The sequence below is a fragment of the Colobus angolensis genome, unplaced genomic scaffold (genome assembly GCF_000951035.1).
Source record: "Colobus angolensis palliatus isolate OR3802 unplaced genomic scaffold, Cang.pa_1.0 Scaffold210, whole genome shotgun sequence".
Classification (NCBI taxonomy): Eukaryota; Metazoa; Chordata; class Mammalia; order Primates; family Cercopithecidae; genus Colobus; species Colobus angolensis.
In genome coordinates this window covers 436,776-463,516 of record NW_012115267.1, presented here as the reverse complement: position 1 = coordinate 463,516, position 26,741 = coordinate 436,776, and the positions used below count along the sequence as shown (strand labels likewise).

Below are 26,741 nucleotides of genomic sequence, written 5' to 3'. Positions count from 1 at the left end.
CTAAAAGACTATACCACAATGTTTTCATTCTTTTGTTGAAGCACAGTTTAACAGTTTACAAGGTTATTTGCTATTTGTAACATTGTGAACACCTTTCTCCACTTATAAGAGTTTCTCTTGCTCTGTACTGCACAGTATGGTAGCCACTAGTTTAAAATGTGGTTAGTCAGAATTGCAATGTATGTAAATATAAAATGCATGCCACATTTTAAAGACTTAGAATGAAAAAAATATATGGAATATCTCATTAATAATTGATATAGGTTATACTGATTACAGATTAAAATGACAATATTTTGAATACATTATGTTAAAATATATTACTAAAATTATTTTTCCCATTTATTTTATATTTTTTAAATGTGGCTACTAGAAAATTTTAAATTACATATATGGCTTGCATTATAATTCTACTGGACAAGGCTGGTCAAGACCAACCAGTAACTGATTGCCCACATGCCAGCCATCTGTTTTTGTAAATAAAGCTTTATTAGAAAACATGCCACTAATTTCTATGGTGGCTTTCCAGCTACAACAGCAGAGTTCTGTAGTTGCAACAGAGTCCTTATGGTTCATGAGCCTAAAATATTTACCGTCTGGCCCTTTAAGGAAGACGTTGTTGACTCATATTCTAGAGCAGTAATTTTTAACCTTTTTTAAAAACCATGACCAACAGTAAGAAACATATTTAATATCATGACCCAACAAACACACACATCTGAAACAAAAGTTTTACAAAATGAAGTTTCACAAATCCTTTCTACATATTTTCATATTTTCTGTTCTGTTCTATTTTGTTAAAATAAACTGCTGGTCAATAAACTGCTAGTGACCCACTCAAGTGACTTAGCCATTCATTCATTCCTAGTTATTTAAGTGACATTGCTCAGGAATATATATACCCAAAAACGGAGTGATTGGATTATAGGAATGTGTGTATTTAACTTCACAAGATTCATTACATTGTCGTCCCGTGTGGGAGCTTACCAATCTACAGTCTCAGAAACAGTGTGAGAGAGTTCCTAGTTCTCTAGATCTTTAACAAAATCTGATGTTGCCAGTCCGATCTGATGGGTATGAAATGAAATCCTGTTTTATTTATAATCTGATCATTCATAAATTTAATCATCTTTTCATGTGTTGAGTGGCCTTTCATGTTTCATTTGTGAGTTGCCTGTTCATTTCCACTTTAAAAATGGGGTCATTTGTCTGTTTCTTAGATTTATAGGCACTCTTTTTCTATTCTGCATACCAATACTTTATTAGTTATGTGGGTTGCAAAGATGTGAGTTGGCTACTCCAAGGTTTGTTTTTTGTGTTTTTTGTTTTTTCACTTTTTAATGGTGCCTTTTATGTTATCAGGCAGAAGTTTTAAGTTTTAAAGTAGTCAGATTTATCTTTTTCTTTATATTGCTATTTTTAGCCCTTATTTTAAAAGTTATTTCCTACCCCAAGTTCATGAAGTTTTCTGTTATTTTTTCTGATGAATTTAAAATTTTATGGGTGTTTCTTTTCTGTTGAAAATTCATGTTTCTATATGGTATGAGATATGGCTCTACTTTCTTTCTTTCTTTACATCATAAATAGCTGATGTAAGTACCATGAATTGACTTGTTAATCCTCCAGTCTGTTTCTTGGGCCTCTGTCTTGAAAATGTTGGTCCTAGATTTATCAGAACCAGATCTTTACTGATCTCACTTATACAGCAACTGGTCCTTGATGGTTTTATAGGCAAGTTTTCACAATCTTCCAGAGAACACATAATGCTTATCTTATAAAAATTACGTGAGATAAGGCCCAGTGCGGTGGCTCATGCCTGTAATCCCAGCACTTTGGGAGGCGTAAGCTGGCGGATCACGAGGTCAGGAGATCGAGACCATCCTGGCTAACACGGTGAAACCCCGTCTCTACTGAAAATACAAAAAACTAGCCGGGCAAGGTGGCGGCACCTGTAATCCCAGCTACTCGGGAGACTGAGGCAAGAGAATGGTGTGAACCCGGGAGGCGGAGCTTGCAGTGAGCCGAGATCACGCCACTGCACTCCAGCCTGGGCGACAGAGCGAGACTCCGTCTCAAAAAAAAACAAAAAACAACAACAACAAAAAAAACTACATGAGATAATTGAAAAAGTGAAAGTTACTCAATTCATTTTATAATTCTTTTTTTTTTTTTTTTTTTAAGACACAGTTTCACTCTGTCACCCAGGCTGGAGTGCAGTGGCTCCATCTTGGCTCACTGCAACCTCCGCCTCCTGGGTTCAAGCGATTCTACTGCCTCAGTCTCCTGAGTAGCTGGGATTACAGGCACACGCCACTATGCCTGGCTAAGTTTTTGTGTTATTAGTAGAGATGGGGTTGGCCTATTGACCAGGCTGGTCTTGAACTCCTGACCTCAAATGATCTGCCCGCCTTGGCCTCCCAAAGTGCTGCGATTACAGGAGGAAGCCACCGCACCCAGCCGTCATTTTGTAATTCTAATTTAACCTTTATATCCAAATTGGACAAGGACAGGACAAGAAAGAAAAATTATGGGCTGGCCTCTATTTGAATGTAAATGTAAAAATCCTAAACTAAATATTAATAAAACTGAATCCAGCAATGTGTAGTAAAATAAGTTCATACAACATGTGAAAGCATGGCTTAATTAAGAAAAGCTGTTAACGTAACTCATCACATTCACAAAGTAAAGGAGAAACATAATACAATTTTTTCCCCATAGATGTAGAAAAGGCATTTAATAAACCCTAATAGCCAAAAATGATTTTGAAATACAAAACCTTAGAAAACTTGAAATAGACACAAACATCCTTAGCCTGATAAACAGCGTCTACTGAAACCTATAGTAAACATACACTTAGTATTGAAGTATCCCTTGTACTGCCTATGTGTGGAGTTCCCTCTGTATCTGGCACCTGAGAATTGTTCTTTCTTTTAATCTTGGCTGTTACTTTAAATAAGAGTGTGTGTGTGTGTTTGTGTGTTTGTGTGTGTGCATATGTGTATGAATATATATGCTCGTACATACACATATCTATGTATTTTTTAGTTTTGTCTGTTTACATCCATTTCATGAAGTTTGTGGAGTGGGAAGCTGTGCCAGCTCCGTAGCCATGGTGCTGGAGTTTCTCCCTTAGTGATTTTCTGGGCCTGAAGACCAAGAAACTCCAGAGACCCCTTTGGAGGGAGCAACGTAGTGGGATAGCCACAGAGCTGACTTCTCTCCTAGACTGAGGAGTTGTTATGCATGACTTCATATCCTGGCTTCCCTTGGAGAAAACTATTAGTGGTGGATCTGATGTGGATATAAGAATATTGTATGAAACTGTCTTTGATTTTATTTTGCCAGCAGGTTAGATAAAGATCAGCTACTGCCATAGCATTTCCTAAGGAACTGATATTTCCAAGATTCCCACAGTGACACTGAGATACAAAGATGAAGATTAGTTGTAACGTTGCTGTCGTGACGTTGCCATCATTGTCACACTTTATTTGACAGCTTTAACACATTTTTAAAATGCAATTCTAAGGATTGGGAGTGGGGAGAAGGACATGTTTTCTAAGGAGCACTTTTTGTGGTAACAAACAAACTTTAAACCCTCCTGTTAATAAACAAGGGATTCCTGTGCCGATGAAAATTAAAACAAGGCCTGGCAATGTTGAACACAAAGAACAGCCAATAAATTCTTGACTGTAAGGTCATGTGCATTAAATAAGCCCGTTCTTGTGTCAAATCAATACTGTATTGTGTATTTCCCATAGCAGATATTGAGATATGGATCTGCCGTAGTAGGAACAGGAATGTCATCGGGAAATATCAGTATGTAGGTTTCCACCAACAGGGAAAGAGCTGGACCTGGTGTGATCTGTCTCCCTTCTCGATGAAAGTGTCAGATCAGAAATGAATATTCATGTGGCCCTTGGAAAGTGGGAAGGAGAAATCAATAAGCTAAACGTCCAACCTAATAATAGAACTGTTTTTCTCCAATGCGAGTGTTTTTCTCTTGAAGCTGATATTTCTGTCCTTGATCTGTCGGTGATGCTATTTAGAGATGCAACAAAAGATTTCATAGAAAAGCAAAGGTTGGTTCCATTGTTCTGGAATAAGGGTTATGTCAACTTGGTTCTATCTAAGCATGTCACTGGAAGTCTGGTTCACATTTAAAGTTTTCCTTAATTCCAAGAAACAATCTAGACCCTTTGAAGCTTTAGCAAAAGAGTACTAGGTAAACAAAGAAATTACTTGTAAAGGCCTAGTTTGCAATTCATTTGTCCTGGCATCTTGCAAAAACAACCCAATCTCTGTATATCTCTACACATTGGTGTGTATGATAATATCTTTATTTTTCTTCGTAGAGATTTTACACAGGATATAATAGGTGACACAAATGTTTTGGCAGATGGGGTCAGAATATGAAGGCAATTCCTTCCATGTAAGAATTTTGGTGCTTGTTTAAATTTAATAGACTCGCTTCTCCTAACCACACTCAGGAGGTCTCCTGCCATTCATGCACATAAGAACTCAGAAGAGAACATCTACTGTCTCCCTAAAACCTTTTTTTTTTTAAATAAACTTGCTGACATTGGCCAGTTTCAAGAGCATAGTAGATTCATGATCCATCAGCCTGGTTTCTGAATGGAAACCGAATGAGTTATTTGTATTGTTTGTTCCTACCTTTTCCAGGCACCTTTTAAAAATGAACAAGAGCAGCTCTGATTTGGAAAAAGTGAGCCAGGGCTCTGCAGAGAGCCTCAGCCCATCCTTCAGGGGTGTCCACGTCAGCTTCACCACCGGCTCCACGGACAGCCTGGCTTCAGACTCCAGGACCTGCAGCGATGGAGGTAACAAACTTGACCTTGACGGAGAGGCTTAGATTCTCCTGGACCTTCCAGACCAGTAGTGGGTTACTTGCAGGATTTGGAAGGACTGAGCAAAGACTACTGTCTTGGTCCTGCTTTCTCAATGAAGTAGACTCTTCCAGGGAGCTGTTGAAGTAAATTATCTACTGAATATATCACAAGCCAACCCATCCATGTTGCCCTCTCCAAATTATAAGTGTGTGGATGTGGCAACATGGCGGGAGGAAGATGAGGTTGAAAGGCTCCTGTTTCCTTGGGTAATGAGCCATAATGAGCCATCTATGTACAGGCCTGCTTTCTACTTCTGTCCTCAGGATTAGTCCTAAACTACACATCCTCTCTCTCTCTCTGTCTCTCTCTCTCTCTCTCTCCCTCTCCCTCTCCCTCTCTCTCTCTCTCTGTCTCTCTCTTTTGCATCTACATGTGCATGTACGCACATGCACACACTTACTGGACACAGCAGATGTTTACATAATGTTTGCTGAATTAAACATGAAGACTTCATTAGGCCACCATCTAGCCTGCTTTTTGGATTAAGCTCTAAAGCCTATGGGTGGGTCTGTCCTCCATCGGGCACATCCCTAAAAAGGAACTCTTGCTTTTCCATGGTTGTGGCCTGGATGGGTCATATTTAAACCCTCTCACCCTTTCAGCATTCTTTGTGTGTGTGTCCTCTCCTGTGTTTCTCTTAGGCATGCGTTAGCGTGTTGGATTTAGACTTGTGCTCACATGACTTCCTTTTTCACTTCTATGGAAGTATTTCTTCTCAGTAGGCAATGACACAGGAGAGGGCTCTATTGCAAATTTACTGTCAGCAACATTTTTCCGCCTAAACGATAGGTACTGCCTGAGACAAAAGTTTGTGTTGTAAGTCAGTCTGTGCTGTGTTCTGATGAGAAACCTCTGACAGTTCTTACTTAAAAACAGGAAATATCTTAGTCTTGATTTGGGAGGAATGTAGCAACAACAGATTTTCTTTTTCTGTAGATTTTTCTAGGCTCTTATCTTCTTCCTTTTCCCAGCCCATTGTACAAGAAATTCAACAGGCAGATTGTTCCATAGAGGGCAGGGCACCTCGACCATGAGCCCCTGGGCTGGTCAGCTCTGATCCACTCTCTTGGGGGATTGTAATCACTTCTGGGGAGTGACCTACAGTGAACCATCAGCCACCAGCCAGCGGGTGTCAGGCGAACTGGACTTCATGGCTTCACCACTTTGTTTCTCAGAATCAGTAAATCATGATGTCTGCTCACGGGATTCCTAAGAACTAACTAGGAAAGATAAGGTTAAAACACATGGCACATGAGTGGATGGGATACGGTAGGAAATTGGGCAGCCCAGGACTTGAGTGCTTCTTATAAACGCTTCCAGAAGAGAGAGAAATCAATGAAGGCTGATGGAGGGTTTAGGGAAGACTTTATGAGAACATGGGACTTAGAGATCATATCTGAAATGTCGCCAGAACTGGGGAGATAGGGGGTGAGGAGGAGAGGGCTTTCCAGGTTCAGAAAACACTAAAAGAGAAACAAAGCTGCAGGAATGGCAGCGCATGTGGGAGAAGGATGAGACCAGTCTGACGCGCCTCAATAGACACCGGCAAGGGGAAATGGGACATGAGCTTGGTGGGAAGCAGGGGCTGACTTGTACATGACTCTCACAGCAATCTGTGCAGGTGGGAGACAGAGAGCTGCTGGAGGTTTGTGAGTTCAATGCTGGAGGTTTGTGAGTTCAATGGGGAAACCTGTTAAGACATTTTCTCATGTTCATTTCTGAATAACAAGAATGAAAATGAATGCATTGCCATGGTATTCCTTTATCACAAGCTAGTTGTTCAGTGGAAATGCACTTCAAAACTTGGACTCCCAGGTCAACAAGAAGATATGTACCTTGTCACTGAACTCTGGCCCCTGAGAGCCAACCATTCTATCTTCTGCCCCTGGGCGTGGCTCTGTACCCGGAACCATGTTTTGAAACTGGCAAAAGACCAAAGGCATGACATTCTCTGTCTCTTTTCTTTTTGATGTCTTTTAAACGTTAATCATTAATCTGGAGAATATACAGGACTACTGGTCATGTAATATGAGAAATCCTTCATTCACTTCTCACCGCTTACCAAGGCAGCTTAGATCTCTTACTGCACAATTATCTTCCAGTCCCATGAGTCCTTAACTCACTTTTATCTTGTAACTGAAATATTTATTCATTGCAACTTTAGTTACTATTTGGCATATAGTACCTAAGCTGAGAGATTAGATCCAAATAGAAGCAGAAGCAGTTCACACTGAAGTTCTTTGAAACTTGAATGTAGTGTCTGCCTTTCTAATATTATACATTAAGCCAAAAGATACCATTAGACTCTACATTTATTTAGTCAGTAAGAATCCACTAGTGAAAACTTTGCGTTTCATTGACTTTTTCCATCCACAGTATAGGCTGGCCTGAATGAGTGGAGGAAAAAGTCATTCCAGGGCATATCATGATAGTAGTTTGTGTAAACTTCTTGGAAATGTAATAGCGTTAATGGCTAAAGTTAGTGATTCAGGTTTTATGGCGGGAGGGGCGAAGGAGTGGAGGGTGGGGGTGGTGGCAGGGCGAGGAAGGTTTTAGTTATATAAGGAAAACCTAATCAAAATCTCTATCTTTGTTACATTTTTACAACAGGTGTTTATTCTAAATGTTTCAGTGGCAAAATGCCACTTTTGTATCAGTGTTAATTTTGCCTCTTTATACTTGCATCAGGGTTAATGGCTAAAGTTAGTGATGCAAGTTTTATGGGGGGGGGGATGGTTTTAGTTATATAAGGAAAACCTAATCGAAATCTCTATCTTTGTTACATTTTTAAAACAGGTGTTTATTCTAAATGTTACAGTGGCAAAATGCCACTTTTGTATCAATGTTAATTTCACCTCTTTATACTTGTATCAAATTTCGTATGCCTCCAGTGCATCTGTCATCCCATTTGTCCAAGTCAATTGAACAGCCACTCAACTCAGTGCAAGGAAAATTTGTCGAAGCAGTTGTTTGGTTTATGCTTGGTTTAGGAGGGACAGACTGCATGTGTCAGGACAGATCCATGAAGGCTGCCAAGGGGAGGGTTTTTGTAGGGAATGGATGGTTGGATGTGTGAGGGAAATGATGATCAGAAATGGTCATCAGGAGACCCTTCTGCTTTAAGTGGTTACTTGTAAATATGCAAACCTAATGTCTCATTGAGATAATTTCCCTCTTTGATGTAGGATAACATTAAAATTCAGTTCAGCAGTTCAGCAAACATTTCTGAATGCCAGGAGATTAGAGGAGATTAGAGAGTTCTCTGTTGAACTGAAACCATTGGCACCAGCAGTAGATAAGACGTCTGAAAATACAGTTCATATAGATATTCTCACTTGCATGAATACATGAACCAGGGCAGCGACATCATTCTTATTTTTATAGCTGGCAAACCAGAGATACAGAACACTAATTAAATATGTTGACGGTAGTCAGCTTGTTTTTCTCAATGAGCTGACTACTACTGGTAAAGTTTTAAAAAATGTATATTAATTCAGTCATTCATTTGACAGATATTGTTGAGTGCAAACTCTGTGCTGGGTACAATTTTAGATGCTGAAGTTTCAGTAATGGAAATAATTCCCAGTCCCTTCAAGGGGTTTACATTCTGGTAGGGAGAGATAGACAATAAGAAAGATAAGATGTAAGGCCGGGCGCGGTGGCTCAAGCCTGTAATCCCAGCACTTTGGGAGGCCGAGACGGGCGGATCACGAGGTCAGGAGATCGAGACCATCCTGGCTAACACGGTGAAACCCCGTCTCTACTAAAAACTACAAAAAACTAGCCGGGCGAGATGGCGGGCGCCTGTAGTCCCAGCTACTCGGGAGGCTGAGGCAGGAGAATGGCGTGAACCCGGGAGGCGGAGCTTGCAGTGAGCTGAGATCTGGCCACAGCACTCCAGCCTGGGTGACAGAGCGAGACTCCATCTCAAAAAAAAAAAAAAAAAAAAAAAAAAAAAGAAAGATAAGATGTAAAGTAGCTGCTGGTCAGAGGGGCAGTGAGTGCTGGGAGAAAAATCAAGCCCGGAACAGGGTGGGGAGGGATGGGAGTGCCCCAAAGGAAAAAAACATTTATTTTTTAAAAAATTTTCTGTGGCCTAAGCCATAATATCACTGAAGTGAAGCTTCAACCTAATTTAAACCTTCCCCATTAAACTGAATTTTAAGTCATATATTATTGCTCCAATAAAGTTAATAGATTTTTTATAAAAATTCAAACAATGGAGAAAGGTTAAAATGAAAAGTCAGTTTTCTGACACCCCATCCCAGCTCCATCACTTTTAAGATTGTTTTCTATATCATCCCAAAAATGTGTATCCATATGTCAAATATAAAATTCAGTTCTACACATGTTTGCACTTCACATATCTTGAGGCCTTTCAAATCAGAACCCCTAGGACTGCCTCATTTTTCAAAATTGCTGCTTATTTTTTCATTGTATGAATTGGCTATAAATCCCTCTCTTGCTGATGCATGTCTAGGCTGATTTTTGCAAGACTTACAGTAAGACTCTGTGCCATACATTGGCATAATTTGGTGAGCAAATCTATAAGATAAATCCTTAGAAGAAATGGAACTGACATATCAAACTGTATGTGTATTTTAAATAGATATTACCAAAGTATCCTCTAAAAATGTCAGTTTACTTTCCATCACAGCATCTGAAAAGTGCTTTCTTTTTTTTCCTGACAGAGTCTTGCTCTGTTGCCCAGGCTGGAGTGGCACAATCTCTGCTCACTGCAAGCCCCACCTCCAGGGTTCAAACAATTCTCCTGCCTCAGCAGCTAGGACTGCAGGCATGCCACCATGCCTGGCTAATTTTTGTATTTTTAGTAGTGACGGAGTTTCATCATGTTGGCCAGGTTGGTCTCAAACTCCTGACCTCAAGTGATCTGCTCACCTCGGCCTCCCAAAGTGCTGGGATTACAGGCATGAGCCACTGCACCTGGCATGGAAAGTGCTTTGAATTAACTTTTAATTTTACTAACTCGGAAGAAAACCCTTAATGATTATGTTATAACAGGAGATTGAAAGATCACAATTCCAGGACCACATGTGAGCTGTAGGCAGGGCATTGGAGGTACCTAGAGCCTGTTTTCCAAAGTGAGGCAGAGCGTTCTCTTCTTTTGCATGGAAATCACATTCACATCTTGATTATTGTTTCCTGGGATGATTAAGTGGTCTGGAGAGACTCCTCACAAATGCCACATTTTCCATCCAGTTGTAAAATGCTAATAACCTGCTTCCAGTTTCAGAACACGTTTAGCTTCTTAAAAAAAGCAAAGGTTTCTTTTAAAGAAATGCTTTTTTTTTTTTTTTGTGAGATGGAGTCTCACTCAGTCACCAAGGCTGGAGTGCAGTGGCGCAATCTCACCTCACTGCAACCTCCACTTCCAGGCTCAAGTGATTCTTTGCCTCAGCCTCCTGAGTAGCTGGGATTACAGGTGCACACACCACTATACCCAGCTAATTTTTGTATTTTTAGTAGAGACGGGGTTTCACCATGTTGGCCAGGCTGTTCTCAAACACCTGACCTCAGGTGATCTGCCTGCCTCAGCTCCCCAAAATACCGGGATTGCAGGTGTGAGTCACCGAGCCCGGACTGCTTTGCTTTTTGTTTTTGTTTTTTTCTGTATTTAATGTTGAGCCTGCTCTGATTGTGGAACCAAACAAGAGGCTGCAACACTTGCCTTCAGAGGAACAAGTCCATGTAAAGCCAAAGCATCCCTCTGCCCCACCCTTCATACTCTCTGATGCAGGAATAGTTAATGGGGTTTGGCAGAAACCTGCATGACAGCCACTTCCTGGGTGATATTGGCAAGGTGCCCGTGCAGATGGCTTTAGTTTTTTCACCTCTCACATGAGGGAATTGCACTAGGGCCACAGGGCACAGGGTATGGGTGAGGTTTTCTCCATCTATATTCCGCTTGCTTTACCTTACTTAAAGTTGGAGAACGGTCAAACACAAAAGCTAAAGGTTTGGGGAAACTTAGTTGGGACACTGCTCTTTGCTTCTGCATTTGTTCCGATGCAGCTGCTATCAGACAGCAGAGCTGTGCACAGAAAGAGCCAAAACAGGACTGACCACTTCCTCTGTCAACTCAGCTCTCATTTTGGCTGCAGAGAATAATGAAAGTGCCTATTAAAACCCAGCAAGAAGAGAGCACTCTATAATAAGGAAAACCTCAGAGTACCATGTTTGAACTTCTGGCCTGCATTTCTGCAGAGAGGTTAAGCTGCTCTTCCCAACCACTGAAATCCTGATTTCTCATCTCTGCTTTCTAAATATAATGACACCAAACTAGTGCACCTTCCCTTGGTCTTGTTAAGATCCCATCCAGCGCAGCATACGTGATATGTAGCTTCCCACTAGAAACGCTTTCTCTTCCCTGTAGCACATTCACTAAAGGCATGGAGCGTGTTGTACTGTATAGCCAGGAACTTCCTTTATATGCAGAATTGGAAATTGGAAGGAAAACTTAGGACCTGGGCTTTGGAGCCCTCTGGCCCAATTAGCATGCAAAAATTATTAAAAACCTACAAACGAGGCGACTGAGACATAGGCCAAGGTCCCAGAAAAATGTTCTCCCCTCTCACCCATTTTACACCCTTAATTGTAAGGCAGAATTTGGAAACAGCAATCCAACACCAGCATCAAACCGGAATGTGTTTGAATTAGTCTCATGTCCCATGGGACATCCAAGACTACGGGCTGTTGGCTAAAGTTGTGGATGGATTTTTTAGGCAGACTTTTCTGAACCAGTGGTTTGCCTGTGAATTTGGAACTACTTTAGGTGTCAGGGTATATTTGTTCCCTGTTCTTTCTGGCTTTCCTAATCCAGAATGTGGCAGCTGCTGCAAACAGTAAGAACATAGCTGCTGTGTTGCCTAAGGCCGTGTTTATGGAGAGATAGTTCCCCAGGTACCAGTCAAGATAATTAGCCAGAGGAGGTCTTTAGGAGTGCCTTCAGATTCCACAGAAGACAGCTACCATTTGCCATGTAGTGGAGAAATCAGTTTCATCTACAAGGGCTGCATGTTAGCATCTATTTCAAAGTATCCCCAAGAATATTAACACCTGAGAAACTATAGGATCCTCAGAGGCCTGGAGTGGCCTGGAGGCGGTGAGGCAGGGGTGGGAGCTCCAAGAGTGAATTCTGACCTCTCACTAGCTGTAATTCCACATCTGGAGAGCTTTAAGGATCTGTAAGCTCAGAGGAAGGATGCATTAGGTTGGAATGTAGTATGCTTGTCATAGAACCAGGCATATCTTTTCTGAATACAAAAATCATAATAGGCCAGGCACAGTGGCTCATGCCTGGAATCCTGGCACTTCAGGAGGCCAAGGTGGGTGGATCACCTGAAGGTCAGGAGTTCAAGACCAGACTGGCCAACATGTTGAAATCCTGTTTCCACTAAAAACACAAAAAATTAGCTGGGCATGATGGTGGGTGCTTGTAATCCCAGCTACTTGGGAGGCTGATGCAGGAGAATCACTTGAACTCGGGAGGCGGAGTTTGCAGTGAGCTGAGATCCCACCATTGCACTCCAGCCTGGGCAACAAGAGCAACACTTTGTCAAAAAAAAAAAAATTGCAATATGTGTAGGTAATGCCCAGTTATCCCTGTAAAGTCCACATTTCAGGGAGCTGTATTTCACCTGATGAGGTTTGTGTAGCTACATGCCTTCTTGCTGGGCAAGGGCGTGGGTAGGGAATGTTTGGGTATGCAGTGCTAGCCTCTGATGAGTATGTGCATAATGCAGCAAGTACTGAGTGTGGTGCCCCAAACTCATAGCCATCTAAGAAATAAAGAAAAAATAATCAGCGCGTGTGCTAATCCTTGAAGTCAAGCTTCCCTCCTAATACATAGTATCCCTTGTCAGATTTACCCAGTAAATGATAGGTAAGTAGTGATGGGGTGTAGATCTGATCAAAGTCACTAACTAACAGCTCCCACAGGAAAGCAAAAGAAAACAGAAGGAAGGAGAAAATCGCTTCCTTCCAGCTGCCTGAACACACGAAGTGTTTTTTGTGCTGAGACCTACCATACAGTCTAAAGCAGAACCTCTTGATTCTCTTTGGTCATCTAGGGAATTAGAAGTGTTACCAATTATGTTGCTAAAAGATCCCTGGTCTCCTCACAGATTGGAAAATGTACCAGTGGCAATTTGTGGGAACTAGAGATAGAAGGAAGAACAATTGAAGCAAGATAACGATCTGCCTAGAGCTATTTGATTTCAGGGGCAGCTGTGAGATAAAATGCATGTTTAGAGAGGTTGAAAATGGAGAGAGTAACTGAAATTATAGACTATTAGCGCTGCAAGGGGCCTTCACAATGATGTCATTGGTCATTTTCTAAAGGAGGAAACTCAGGCGGGGCAGGCTGACAGCTGGTGAAGTGTTCACTCCACTGCTCATCCTCAAATTGGAGCAGAAGCAAAGAGGGGCATACTGGTGGCATCAGGAGAGCCTTGTAGTAAAGACAAGGAAGACAAAACCAATAGACATGGGGAAATAAGCCTAAGGTTTAAAGAAGAGACCAGCCAGGAAACCGATCTGTTATGAACCTCCCTGACCGACTGGACTTGGGATGGGAAGGAGTCCTGAACGTAGGCGGGTTGTCCTTGTCTCTGAGGATACTGATGAAAGCATTGACCAGGGCTCTGATCACACCCCACTCCCATCCCCCAGCCTCAGCTTCTGTCATGTTGATGATAAATTGAGAATCAAACACCTCGCGGGTGACGGTTTCTGCTGCCCAGAATGCAGAAAGGTCAGGAAGTGGATGTGTGCTCATGGCTCCCTTTTCTCCTGCTCATCAGGCTGGGAGTTTGGTGGCTGAGGCTTACAGTAGCCCCATAAGTAGGTGGTCTTGCCCTCCCTTTTTTTATCCAGGAGACGGCAAGTGATCCTGCTCCTCCTCTCAGCCTCTTCTGCTAGAGGGAGGAGGGAGAGGAAGTGAATCATCTGCCCTATCCTCCGTCTGTCCCCATTGCTTTCCTGGGGAGCGTGGGATGGGGAGACCTGTGGACTGCAGGGTTTCAGCACCTGCTGAAATCACTGCCATCTGGATCTTCCTTCCTCTGGCTTGCTGTTTCTTGTGCACCCTCCATTCTGACTACTGAGGGGAAAATTCGTGGGCATATAAAAGTGACTGGTCCAGACTGCACCATCACTGCTTGCTTTATTATTAACTTTAGCCCTCCTGGAAGGGGTATAAATCATTCACTCAGCCTTGCTGCCAGGGGCCCCGCCTGTCATTAGCAAATGGGAAGGATGACTCCCTATGATCTTGATGAACTACAGGGAAACAAAGATTGCTTACTGCAGATGGGAAAGTGGGCAAGGGGAGCTTAAGAAACACGGTGCTCCCCTCTTGAATTTGTTTTTCACTTGCGACAGTCTCACTCTGTAGCCTAGGTGGGAGTGTGGTGGCACAATCTCGGCTCACTGCAATTTCTGCCTCCTGGGTTCAAGCGATCCTCTCCCTTCAGCCTCCTGAGTAGCTGGGATTATAGGCGTGCACCACCACGCCCAGCTAATTTTTGTATCTTTTGTAGAGTTGGGGGTTCGCCATGTTGCCCAGGCTGGTCTCGAACTCCTGAGCTCAAGTGGTCCTCCCGCCTTGGCCTCCCAAAGTGCTGAGATTACAGGCATACATAAGCCACCGTGCCCAGTTCCTCTTGAGTTTCTGATGGATGATAGAGCCCAGGAGGATATTGGTGCAGAGGCCCCACAGTCTTGTTCAGCTGCCCAGCGCTTTTCTTTGCATGAACCCATTGGTTCTCAGCTCCTGTGTTCAACAGGTAGCATGTGCTGAGTTTGTCCTCCTGTGAGCGTTGCATTCAAGGTTTTGCCCTGCTGTCGCTCACTAATGCAGCCTCGGTCACTGAGGCTGGGGCATGAATGTCAGCCCATGGCCATCCATCTTGCTCCCTACAGAGGCCCTCCTCCCTGTGGAGCAGCAGAAAGAGGGAGACCCAGTCTTGATCTGAACGGCTTGCAACTGGTGTTTGAGCCTCAGGGGTCTATTCTGCTCCCTCTTGGGTTGGAGACAGCAGAGAAGGGCTTAGTGTGAGCTAGAAGGTTATTAACTGTTCAGGAGAAGCCCTGGAAATGTCCTGTGCACCTGAGTGAGTGACACAAGACTCATAATTTGCTTCCTTGGGGGCCTTCTACCCCTTGTCTGCTCCTATGCATTTGTTCTGCCTTTTTGTTTGTTTGTTTTCTGGTCCCACCGCCAAGGTGTGGAAAGGCATAGAGACACTCCATGCTCTGCCATTAGGGTGATGTGGCATGGAGAACTCAATGAGGGGTACACATCCTAAGTACACATTTTCTTAGGGCTGCAGCCCATTATTATCATTATTGTTTTTAGATGAAGTTTCACTCTGTCACCCAGGCTGAAGTGTAGTGGCGCAATCTTGGCTCACTGCAACCTCCGTCTCCCAGGCTCAAGAGATCTCCTGCCTCAGACTTCTTAGTAGCTGGGCTTACAGGCACGCACCACCACGCCCAGCTAATTTTTGTATTTTTAGTATATATGGGATTTCACCATGTTGGCCAGGCTGGTCTCAAACTCCTGACCTCAAGTGATCCATCCACCTCAGCCTCCCAAAGTGCTGGGATTACAGGTGTGAGCCACCACACCCAGTCTGCAAGCCATATTTCTTTCATATTTTAACCCTCAAGATAATAGGATGCATTTTACAGACTATGAATATGATTTATTATTTCTTTTATCCCCCTAAAAGCTGCTATTAAAGCAGCAGATAACACCTTAGAGCTGTCCTGAGAATATAGGAAATGAGTATTATTTCAGTTTGCCCTTTGCTCTAATAGTGTATATCTCATATATATATATTTTTTAACTTAAACTCTTCTTTCATTGTGAAGCCACTATTTTATACCTTGATGCCAAGAGTGAGGTCAGCCCTCACCTTTGTAGAGACTGGACCTTCATCCCACCATTCTGTGCGCTACCTAGAAAGGTTTTCTGATTGTCCCCATGCCCTGCAGACACCTGTGACCCTGAGTGAGCCTTTGCCCAGGCAGACTCTTTATCCACATGCACCACTCCAGAAACTGTGGGGCCTTGGAAAGACTCACTTTTCTTTAAGATCCATTTTCTTTTTCTAAAATCATGACCTTCCTGCTTTCTAAAATCTCTGTGGGCCTGCCTTACCCACTAAGCCAGCAGGGTATGCGTGAAATCTCCAGGGACTGCATACTAAAAAGGGAGATTTTTTTTTTTTTTTGAGATGGAGTCTCGCTCTTGTTTCCCAGGCTAGATTGCAGTGATGCGATCTCAGCTCACTGCAACTTCCTCCTCCCAGGTTCAAGTAATTCTCCTGCCTCAGCCTCCCGAGTAGCTGAGATTATAGGCATCTGCCACCACGCCCAGCTAGTTTTTGTATTTTTAATAGAGATGGGGGTTTCGCCATGTTGGCCAGGCTGGTCTCGAACTCCTGACCTCAGGTAATCTGCCCACCTTGGCCTCCTGGGATTGCAAGCATGAGCCGCCATGCCCAGCCAAAAGGGAGAATTTTACCATTGGCCAATTATACCCTCTATAAACCTGACTTTTAAAAAATTCCACTCAAACCACACATGTTCAAGTTTGTTACTGCTGTTGCAGCATTGTTTGCAAAATACTGGAAACAATTTAAGTGTCCATCAAAAAGGGATGGTTAAATAAATTATGATACTTGCATATGATGATATATTATGGTAAGACTGTTTAAAATAATGAAATAGATCTGCATATTTGATTAAAAAGTCTCTCCAAGATGTGAAAGAAAAGCATTATTCCAAACAGTTGCCGCTGTTTGCTCTTTTCTGTGTAATTGTGTGTGTGTGTGTGTGTGCACATTTGTTTGGATTGTTGGAGGGATGCATGAAACACTACTGGCAGTGGTTTCCTCTGATAGGAGAGGCTGGGTGCTGAGGGACATGCTGGGAGGAAGACTTAATTGTCAATCTATACCTTTTTGCATTTTCACTTTTTCCACTGTGCATATATTGTCTCTTCGAGAAATGGAAAAGAAGCAAAATAAAATTAATTGCTTTGACCAAATAAATAAATAAAGGAAAAAAAGTCTGCAGGATCCTGGAATTGAGTGGCATTGCTTGGCCTGATGGTTTCTGTCTCTCCTCTTCAGGTCCCTCGTCTGAGCTAGCTCACTCACCCACCAACAGCGGGAAGAAGCTCTTTGCTCCTGTTCCGTTTCCTTCAGGCTCCACTGAGCATGTGTCCCCCAGTGGACCCCTGCAACCCCCTCCACTCCCCCAGAAAAAGATAGTGAGCCGGGCAGCCTCTTCGCCGGATGGCTTCTTCTGGACCCAAGGCTCCCCCAAGCCCCAAACAGCAAGCCCCAAACTGAATCTAAGCCACTCAGAAACCAACGTCCACGACGAGTCTCACTTTAGCTACTCGTTGAGCCCTGGGAACCGCCACCATGCTGTCTTCTCCTCTTCTGATCCTCTGGAGAAAGCTTTCAAAGGCAGTGGCCACTGGGTTCCAGCAGCAGGGCTGGCGGGCAACAGAGGTGGCTGTGGGAGCCCTGGCCTCCAGTGCAAAGGGACCCCATCCGCCTCGTCCTCGCAGCTGAGTGTGTCCAGTCAAGCCTCCACTGGGAGCACCCAGTTTCAGCTGCACAGTCTCCTAAGCAACATCAGCAGCAAGGAGGGCACCTACGCCAAGCTGGGGGGACTCTACACCCAGTCTCTGGCCCGCCTTGTAGCCAAATGTGAGGACCTCTTCATGGGCGGCCAGAAAAAGGAGCTCCACTTCAATGAGAATAACTGGTCACTCTTCAAGCTGACTTGTAACAAACCCTGCTGTGACTCGGGGGATGCCATTTATTACTGTGCCACCTGCTCTGAGGACCCCGGCAGCACCTATGCTGTGAAAGTAAGTACCACTCCCTCTTTCCATTCTGCTGTGCCACTGGCTGGTGCTGGCTTGGGTAGAATTGTGGCTTGAGCAAGTCATTTCTCCTGTCTGGGCATTAGGAGGGGAGTTGATTCCTAAGCATTCTTTTTTTTTTTTTTTTTTTTTTAAGATGGAGTCTCACTTTGTGGCCCAGGCTGGAGTGCAGTGGCACAATCTTGGCTCACTGCAGCCTCCGCCTCCCACGTTAAAGCGATTCTCCTGCCTCAGCCTCCTGAGTAGCTGGGATTATCTGTGTGCACCACCATGCCCAGCTAATTTTTGTATATTTAGTAGAAATGGGGTTTCGTCATATTGCCCAGACTGGTCTCGAACTCCTGACCTCAGATGATCCACCCACCTCGGCCTCCCGAAGTGCTGGGATTCCAGGTGTGAGCCACCATCCCTGATCCCTAAGCATTCTTTTAACACTTAGTGCTCAACAACTTCACTCACTCTCTGCCCCAGGACATGGTGCAATGAGATTTGTAGTATGAATATAAGACACATTCTGTGCTTTAGCTGAGTTAAGAAAACAGTTGCCTTTTAGCGCAACAGAGAGTTTATTCATGTATTGACCAGGTTTTTATTGAGTGTCTACTATATGCCGGGTACTTTGCCACAGTCTGAGTATGTGGGGTGAATATAAGCTTCCTCACAGAGCTATGAGGTAGTGAGGGAGATGGATAATGAGGTCATGCTTCTACTGTTAGATCCAGAAGGAGCATTCGACCTAGGAATCATCCTGAACAATAACAGTAATAATATCATTTGTGTGAGCCTTCACTCTACAACTAGACTCTTACCTCTAATCCTAGCAGTAATCCTACAGGTTAGGCAGCTTTTACAGATGGGGGATCTGAGGCTCAAAGTGGTTAAGTAATTTGTCCATAGCTAGTTGGTGACCGAAAGGATTTGAGCTCTGGTGTGTCTGTCTCCAAAGCCTAAGTTATGTCCCTACCAGTTAAGATAAATGAAGCTCAGAGACATTAAGTGACTAGCCGAGGGCAGCACAGCTCTTTAACCTTTGATGCTGGTTCAGGCCTCTTGCTACCCGCACTGCGTTGCCCTGTCAGAGTGCAGCTCTGTGTGAGCTAGTTGAGCCATTTGCACCCATTTGGGCCACTGGGGTCTCTACCATGAACTCCAGTCCTTCCTGTGGCCCTATTTCGCATGTTCTTTTGCTGTTCCTTGATTACCTATTGAGACCCTGGCCCTTCTATCAATGTAGGCTTTTATTGGGAGTCAGGAGGGAGACCCTGAGCTATCTTCTCTCATCACCTGTCCTAAGACATCCTTTTTCTTCTAGTTAAAAAGTGCAAAGAATAAGCTAATTTGAAATGGCCTTGGTGGGGCAGCTTGCTTACCAACAATTTTTAAAAATAATATTGCTAACATTTAAAAAATAATATTAAATAATATTTAAGTAATAATATTGCTACTATTAATAATATTATTCAGTATATATAACATATAGTAATTACAATTAATAGTAATAATACTAATGTTCATTGCATATTATTTATAATTATTTATTATTTATATATACTGAATATTATCAATAGTAGTAGTAATAGTATTATTATAAATAATATGTACTGAATAATATTATTCAGTATCGAGAGACAGCTGACCTTTCTATCTGGAAGAGGAGAAAGCCTGGTGGAAGAGATTGAATCCGTCTTGCCCACAGGGTAGAAAGTGAGGTGATCCTTCTGCAAGAAGGGGCCCTTGGGACAAACGGTTTTGTTTTTATTTTTTTATTATTTATTTATTTATTTATTTAGAGACAGAGTCTCGCTCTGTGCCCAGGCTGGACTGTGTGGTGTGATCTTGGCTCACTGCAACCTCCACCACCTGGGTTCAAGAGATTTTCCTGCCTCAGACTCCTGAGTAACTGGGACTACAGGTACCCCCCACCACGCCTGGCTAATTTTTGCATTTTCAGTAGAGATGGGGGTTTCACCATATTGGCCAGATTGGTTTTGAACTCCTGACCTTGTGATCCACCTGCCTCAGCCTCCCAAAGTGCTAGGATTACAGGCGTGAGCCACCGTGCCCACCACAGTTTTGTTTTTCACATCCATAAGTAATTGTGCTGTGCAGCTTGGATTCTAGGGCCCCATATATTCATGCAGAATTAGCCGTATTCTCTAATAAACAACACAAAAGAAATTTAATTTTCCTTAAGAATGTTAAAAACAAGTGTTGCTCCTTATTTCATGAGCAATAGAAGCCACACAGAAACCAAAAGATAAGCCTTAGGCCGCTAAACAAGAGCCGCGGGGGTTTCCTGTTTGAATTTGCTGGAGACGGGTAGCTCAAGGACCATCTCTGTGCCACGTGAAAAAGGAAATTTGGAGACTAGCATCCAATATGCAGAGGATGGTAATTCTTGGAACGAGGTTACCAGAAACAGTATCAATTTGCAAATGTGCCTGGCCTGGTCACTGGGGGGTGGGCCTGGGGGCCCTGGAGCATCATTTCGCACGGGCAGCTGTTCCACTTCATTAGCTCTCCAGTCTAGACGAAATACAGTCATCTGGGGATCCGCAAGAGGGGGAGTGGGTCTCCCTTCCCAGCCAGCGAGCTGCCTGTCTGAGACTGAGCGCATTTCATCTGCGCATGTTAAGCAGGGAGCCGGCACTGAAGGCAGACGGAGCCTCATTTGCGGTTGCGGAGTTCCAGTTAACAATAGCAGTTCCAGTTAACAATAGCAGGCTCACACCTGCTCCTTGCTGATGCTGGAACCTACTACCTTGGGCTCAGCGCCCTGCAGCAGTGAGGAGATAAAACTGGTTCTTGTAGCTCCACCGCATGAATAGGTGACAGGAAAAAAAAAAAAAAAAAAAAACCATTAGCTGTGTGTGCGTTTTCGAAGCAGTTTCATTTCTCAGCCATCTAGACAGTCATTCTAGTTTGGTGATTAGGGACCCATTTTAAGCTGCTGGGCCTTTTTTATTTCACAGACATGATTTAGCCCAGACTTTCGCCTGTGAATGAGGCCCTGACTCCAAAGTTTAAATGAGTCCTGGCTCAGCAAAACGTTTGAAACTTGAGCTGAACCAAGGGTCTATGTAAAGTTCTAGAGCTAAAAATCCGAGTGCAGGGCCCCCTGAAAATGCAATGAGGGTGGGGGCGGGGAGTAGGGAGTTGGAGATGGAGAAGAAGCCACTGCCTGCCCCACGGCCTCTTCCCCCATCCAGTACTGTAGAATGATTTCCGGCGAGGGCCCAGAGCTCACCCCCACTGCCTCTTCCCCCATCCAGTACTGTAGAATGGTCTCCGGCGAGGGCCCAGAGCTCACTCACGGGGCTGGTTAGCATGCGCCCTACGCAGCCCTCTCGGTTGCTGGGCTTTGAGGAAGCTGCGGGTGTTGCCAAAGGCCCACTGCACTGATTTTGAAATGCATCCAACCCAGTTGCCATTTACTCTGCTCCTTCATTTACATCTCTGTGCAAAATGTCAGCAGCCTGACTGGAGCTCCAGGCCTCAAGTGTTTGCTGGGCCCGGGCCTTTCATACCCCTGAGAAAAAGGGGCCTTGGAAACTCTTCCCAGGCCCCTGGGCAGCTGTGCTCTTTGGGTTTGCACAATACCTGCAAGCCAGCTCTGGATGCCGCCGCACCACCAGAGGGCTACAGCGGAGATGGCAAGAGCAGTCACCATAGCAACCCTTCCCATTGTGCTGGCCCTGGGCTGGGCCTGGCGCTGAGAGCCATGCCTGCATCATTTCATCTGATCCTCACAATGGCCCTACGAGGAAGTACTATCCCTGCCCCTGTCATTCAGAGGAGAAAACATGCTTTGAGATAAATACCGTCCATCTTCATTATTTATGGATTCTGTATTTGCAAAATCATCTACCCGCTCAAATTTATTTGTAATTCCAAAATCAATACTCGAAGCACTTTCCAGTGATTTATGGATATGTGTAAGGCAAGGAAAAATGTGAGTGACCTGATATTTTAGTTTGTTCTCACACTGCTAATAAAGACATACCTGAGACTGGGTAATTTACAAAGGAAAGAGGTTTAATTGACTCACAGTTCAGCATGGCTGGGGAAGCCTCAGGAAACTTACAATCATGGTGGAAGGGGAAGCAAACACGCCCTTCCTCACATGGTGGCAGCAAGGAGAAGCCAAGCAAAAGGGGGAAAAGCAGCCAGGTGCGGTGGCTAATACCTGTAATCCCAGCACTTTGGGAGGCTGAGGCAAGTGGATCATGAGGTCAGGAGTTCAAGACCAGCCTGACCAACATGGTGAAACCCTATCTCTACTAAAAAATAACATACAAAAATTAGCCAGGTGTGGTGGCAGGCACCTGTAATCCCAGCTACTCGGGAAGCTGAAGCAGGAGAATCACATGAAACTAGGAGGAGGAGGTTACAGTGAGCCAAGATGTGCCACTGCACTCCAGCCTGGGCAACAGAGCAAGACTCCGTCTCAAAAAAAAAAAAAAAAGTGGGAGGGGGTAGCAGAGAAAGCACCTTATAAAGCCATCAGATCTTATGAGAACTCACTCACTATCAAGAGAACAGCACCAGGTTCCTCCCACCACACGTGGGGATTATGAGAACTACAAGATGAGATTCGTGTGGGGGCACGGCCAAACTGTATCACCCAACGTGCATGTTTCCAGCTGAAGGGGAATGAGGCGACAGTCTCCCGTCTTGTTTCAGCCCTCATCCTGGAAGCAAGGGTGTTTTTTTGCAGTCTATTTAGTGTCTTGTTTTTCACATTTATGTGCTTTTTGTTTGTCAATGAAAAGAGTCCAACTCCGTAAAACATTTGAAGAGATTTATTCTGAGCCAAATATAAGTCACCTGTGGCCCATGACACAGCCCTCAGGAGATCCTGAGACCATGTGCCCAAAGTGGTCGGGCCACAACTTGGTTTTGTACATTTTAGGGAGACATAGGTATCAATCAATACATGTATGATGTACATTGAAGTTGAGGGGGCCAGGGGAAGATTCCAAGTCATAAGTGCATAAGTGGATTCAAAGATTTTCTGATTGGCACTTGGTTGAGTTATTATCCTTAGAAAGGAATGTCTGGGTTATGAGAAGGGGTTATGGAGATCAAACCTTTATCACACAGATGAAGCCTCCAGGTAGCAGGCTTCAATGAGAACAAATTTTATCAGACTTGAAAAGTCTGCTCTATCAGTAATTCCAACAGGGAGGAGGGTAGCATGAGGCATGTCCAGCTCCCCCTTCCCATCATGGCCTGAATTCATTTTTTTAGATTAACTTTGGAATGCCTTTGGCTGAGAGGAAGGGTCCATTTCAGATTGTTGGAAGGCCTTAGAATTTTATTTTTGGGTTTACATGTTGTTGATTTTGCTGTTTAAAATGGCCGAAGCTGGATCATCTGAGGTCAGGAGTTCGAGACCAGCCTGGCCAACATGGTGAAACCCTGTCTCAACTAAAAATACAAAAAAATTAGTCGAGTGTGGTGGCAGGTACCTGTACTCCCAGCTACTCAGGAGGCTGAGGCAGGAGAATCGCTTGCACCCGGGAGGCAGAGGTTGCGGTGAGCCGAGATCGCGCCACTGCACTCCAGCCTGGATGACAGAGAGACTCCATCTCAAAATATATATATATATATATATAATAAAATAAAATAAAATGGTCCCAGCCTAGGGCTGAAGTGCTGTCTAGCGTTCCCAGCCACCACAAGGCTGGGATGTGCCTCACGGATAAAAACATGTGTGTTAGATAAGCTTTGTTCAGGGATGAGCTCTAGTGCTGTTGCCTGTGAATTCATGTTAACGAATATTAACATATTAATGTATGTTAATGTACATTAACATGTTAATGTATTTTAAACATGTAATGTATATTAAACAAGGTATCTCTAAACAGAAGCACACGTGAAACAAGGTTGAACACTGGTGGGTTAATGAAAATATTGTGGCCAGAAGTTCCCAGGAAACTTACCTTGCATTTCCCCTAAGCAATGGTTCTCTATTCACTAATTCAGTGTTTATGGCTTCTTCATAGAACATAACTCCTGCAAATAATGAAAATCCCCTGTAACTTGCCAACGGTTACAGAGCTAATACTTAAACCCAGGCCTTTTTTCACTCCAGAGCCCGTGCTTTTGACCTCTGGAACACTTCTCCATTGTATAGTCCGGAGCGAATAATTTAGCCGCTGGAAGCCCCAGTTTCCTCCTCTGTAATAGCATCTTCCTCCTTGGATTTAATGAGATTGAATGGGATGCTGCATGGAGCCCTCACCGTTGGCACAGTCCTTGCACATGCAAGAGCCCGATCTGTATGTGTTAGCGGTGAGACAATAACAGTGATGTCCTTCCCACATCTCCATTGACAACACAGCTGCGTACATGCAAGACGCTTTCTTTGAGGACCCCCTCCATTGCCGCAAATTTCCTTTAGTTTAATAGTGCTCCAGAAGCCTGCATTTAAAAACCAAGTGCAGGCCAGGCACCGTGGCTCACGCTTGTAATCCCAGCACTTTGGGAGGCCGAGGCAGGAAGATCACTTGAGCCCAGGAGTTCAAGACAAGCCTGGGCAACATGGGATAACCTTGTCTGTACAGAAATTCCAAAAATTAGTTGGACATGGTGGTGCACACCTCTAATCCCAGCTACTCAGAAGGCTGAGGCAGCAGAATTGCTTAAAACTGGGAGGTCAAAACTGCAGTGAGCTGTGATTGCACCACTGAACTCCCGCCTGTCTCAAAAAGTGAAAAATAAATAAAAACCGAGTACTGTTGAGTAGGCCAGAATAAGAAAGAGCCTGAACAATGCCTTTTAGACATGTATTTCAAAATCGTTTTTGTTAGTGTAATAGGAAGCAATGTCTGGGGTAAATGTCTTTCCCTTTTATTACCATTCTGCTTTTATAATAGATTACTAAATTAATGTGTTACCCACCATTCCCCACAATTAGCTTTAAAAACGTCTCTTGGAGGCTGAGCTCTTGTATGCCAGGTTTCATGCTGAGAAGGTTTGTACAGCTGCAATATAAATAAATCTCCGTGAAAAGGTGCCTGCAATAGAACTTCTAAAAGTATCGCCTGTAAGCACTGAGGCACTTCAAAAACACTGCTTCATCATCATTCCAACACTGCAGCCTGAAGGCAGGGTTATTTTGGGAGTGTTTGCAGGATAATATTTTATGGGTAGATGTGAGATGCCTTTCTTCTCACATCTGATCTTTGTCTTTCTACAAAGCCTGGGTGAGTTGCATAATAATATTCATTTGAGAGAGGCGACTTCAGTCCCTTTCAGGGTAATGCCAGGGAGACTGAGGCCTGACAGAGGGCCATTACGGCTGGTTCAAGACTCTCTAGTTGAGTGGCAGCCAGATGTGGACTAGGATTGCTACGGGTCCCCAGGTGGCTGGCACTGTCATTTGTGTAAGAAGAGATGGAGGAGGCGAGAAGGACACAGTTGTGTGGATCCCCAGCTACCCTTCCCACAGAGGAGCTTGAGATCTTCCATCTTGTTTTTCCTACCTTCATCTCAGAGGGTGCCCTGGGGTTCCTCTGAGGGTTCCTTCTGGTCCCCTCTTCCCTGGAGAACTTTCTGGTTTCTTTCAGCTGCTGTGACTCACCTTGGAGGAAAAGTGTGTGGGAAGTGAGGCTGCTTTCTTATAAACGCTATTCAGCTTCATGAGAATTTGTCCACACTGTGCACAGAGGGATGTCTTCCTACCAGTACCTCCCTACCACGCTGTGTGTTGCTCATCAGGGACCCCACTCACTGGGTCGTACGGTCATTTTATGTTTAACTTTTTAAGAAATTGACAAACTGCTCCAAAGGGTCTGCCCCATTTTACATTCCCACCAGCAATGTGTGAGGATTCCCATTTCTGCTCATCCTCATAGACGCTTGGAACTGTCTTTTATTAGAACTCATTCTAGTGGGCATGGACTGATATCTCATTGTGGTTTTGATTTGCAGTTCCCTGATGACTAATGATGTCCAACATCTTTTCGCATGCTTGTGGCCATTTACAAATTTTTTTGGTGAATTGCCTATTCATATCTCTTGCCCATGTTTTTTTGTTGTTGTTTTTTTTTCTTTTTTCTCTATGCCATGATTCTGTATCCTTTTTTGTTTGTATTATTGAGTTGTAAAAGAGTGGTTTTTATATATATAAATTCCGGAAACAAGTCCTTTATCAGATACATTTTGGCAGATATTTTCTCCCAGTCTGTTACTTGTCTTTCCACTTTCTTAATAGTGCCTTTTGAAGCACAAAAGTTTAGAACTTTGAGGTTAAGTTTGTGATTTTTTTTCTTTTGTGAACGATGCTATTGGTGCTGTATTTAAGAAATATTTGCCCAACCCAAGGCCCCAAAGTTTCTGTCCCATGTTTTCTTCTAGCATGTGTACGGATTGCTCTTACCCTCAAGCCTATGTGGATAGGTTTATTGCACGTAGATACTCAAACGTTTCCACACTCTTTGTTGGGCAGAACCATGGGCCCCACTCTTGATTTCACTTCTCCTTCTCCCCACAGATCTGCAAAACCCCTGAGCCCAAAACAGTCTCCTACTGCAGCCCGTCCGTGCCCGTGCACTTTAACATCCAGCAGGACTGCGGCCACTTCGTCGCCTCGGTGCCCTCCAGCATGCTCACCTGCCCCGACGCGCCCAAGGACCCCGTGCCTGCCCTGCCCGCACACCCCCCTGCCCAGGAGCAGGACTGCGTGGTCGTCATCACGCGCGAGGTGCCGCATCAGACCGCCTCCGACTTCGTGCGGGATTCGGCGGCCAGCCACCAGGCGGAACCCGAGGCGTACGAGCGGCGCGTGTGCTTCCTGCTTCTGCAACTCTGCAACGGGCTGGAGCACCTGAAGGAGCACGGCATCATCCACCGGGACCTGTGCCTGGAGAACCTGCTGCTGGTGCACTGCACGCCCCAGG

General features: G+C 44.1%; 1 protein-coding gene across 1 annotated transcript in view; it reads left to right on the top strand.

Annotated features, from left to right (window-relative positions):
- The window catches only part of LOC105512396 (tyrosine-protein kinase SgK223), a 111,683-nt gene that overhangs the window by 83,722 nt on the left and 1,220 nt on the right, over nt 1–26,741 (top strand). The window contains exons 4-6 of the mRNA XM_011942838.1: nt 4,681–4,838; nt 17,069–17,820; nt 26,336–26,733. Coding sequence (XP_011798228.1) covers nt 4,681–4,838; nt 17,069–17,820; nt 26,336–26,733 — 1,308 coding nt within the window. The remainder of the gene's footprint in view (nt 1–4,680; nt 4,839–17,068; nt 17,821–26,335; nt 26,734–26,741) is intronic.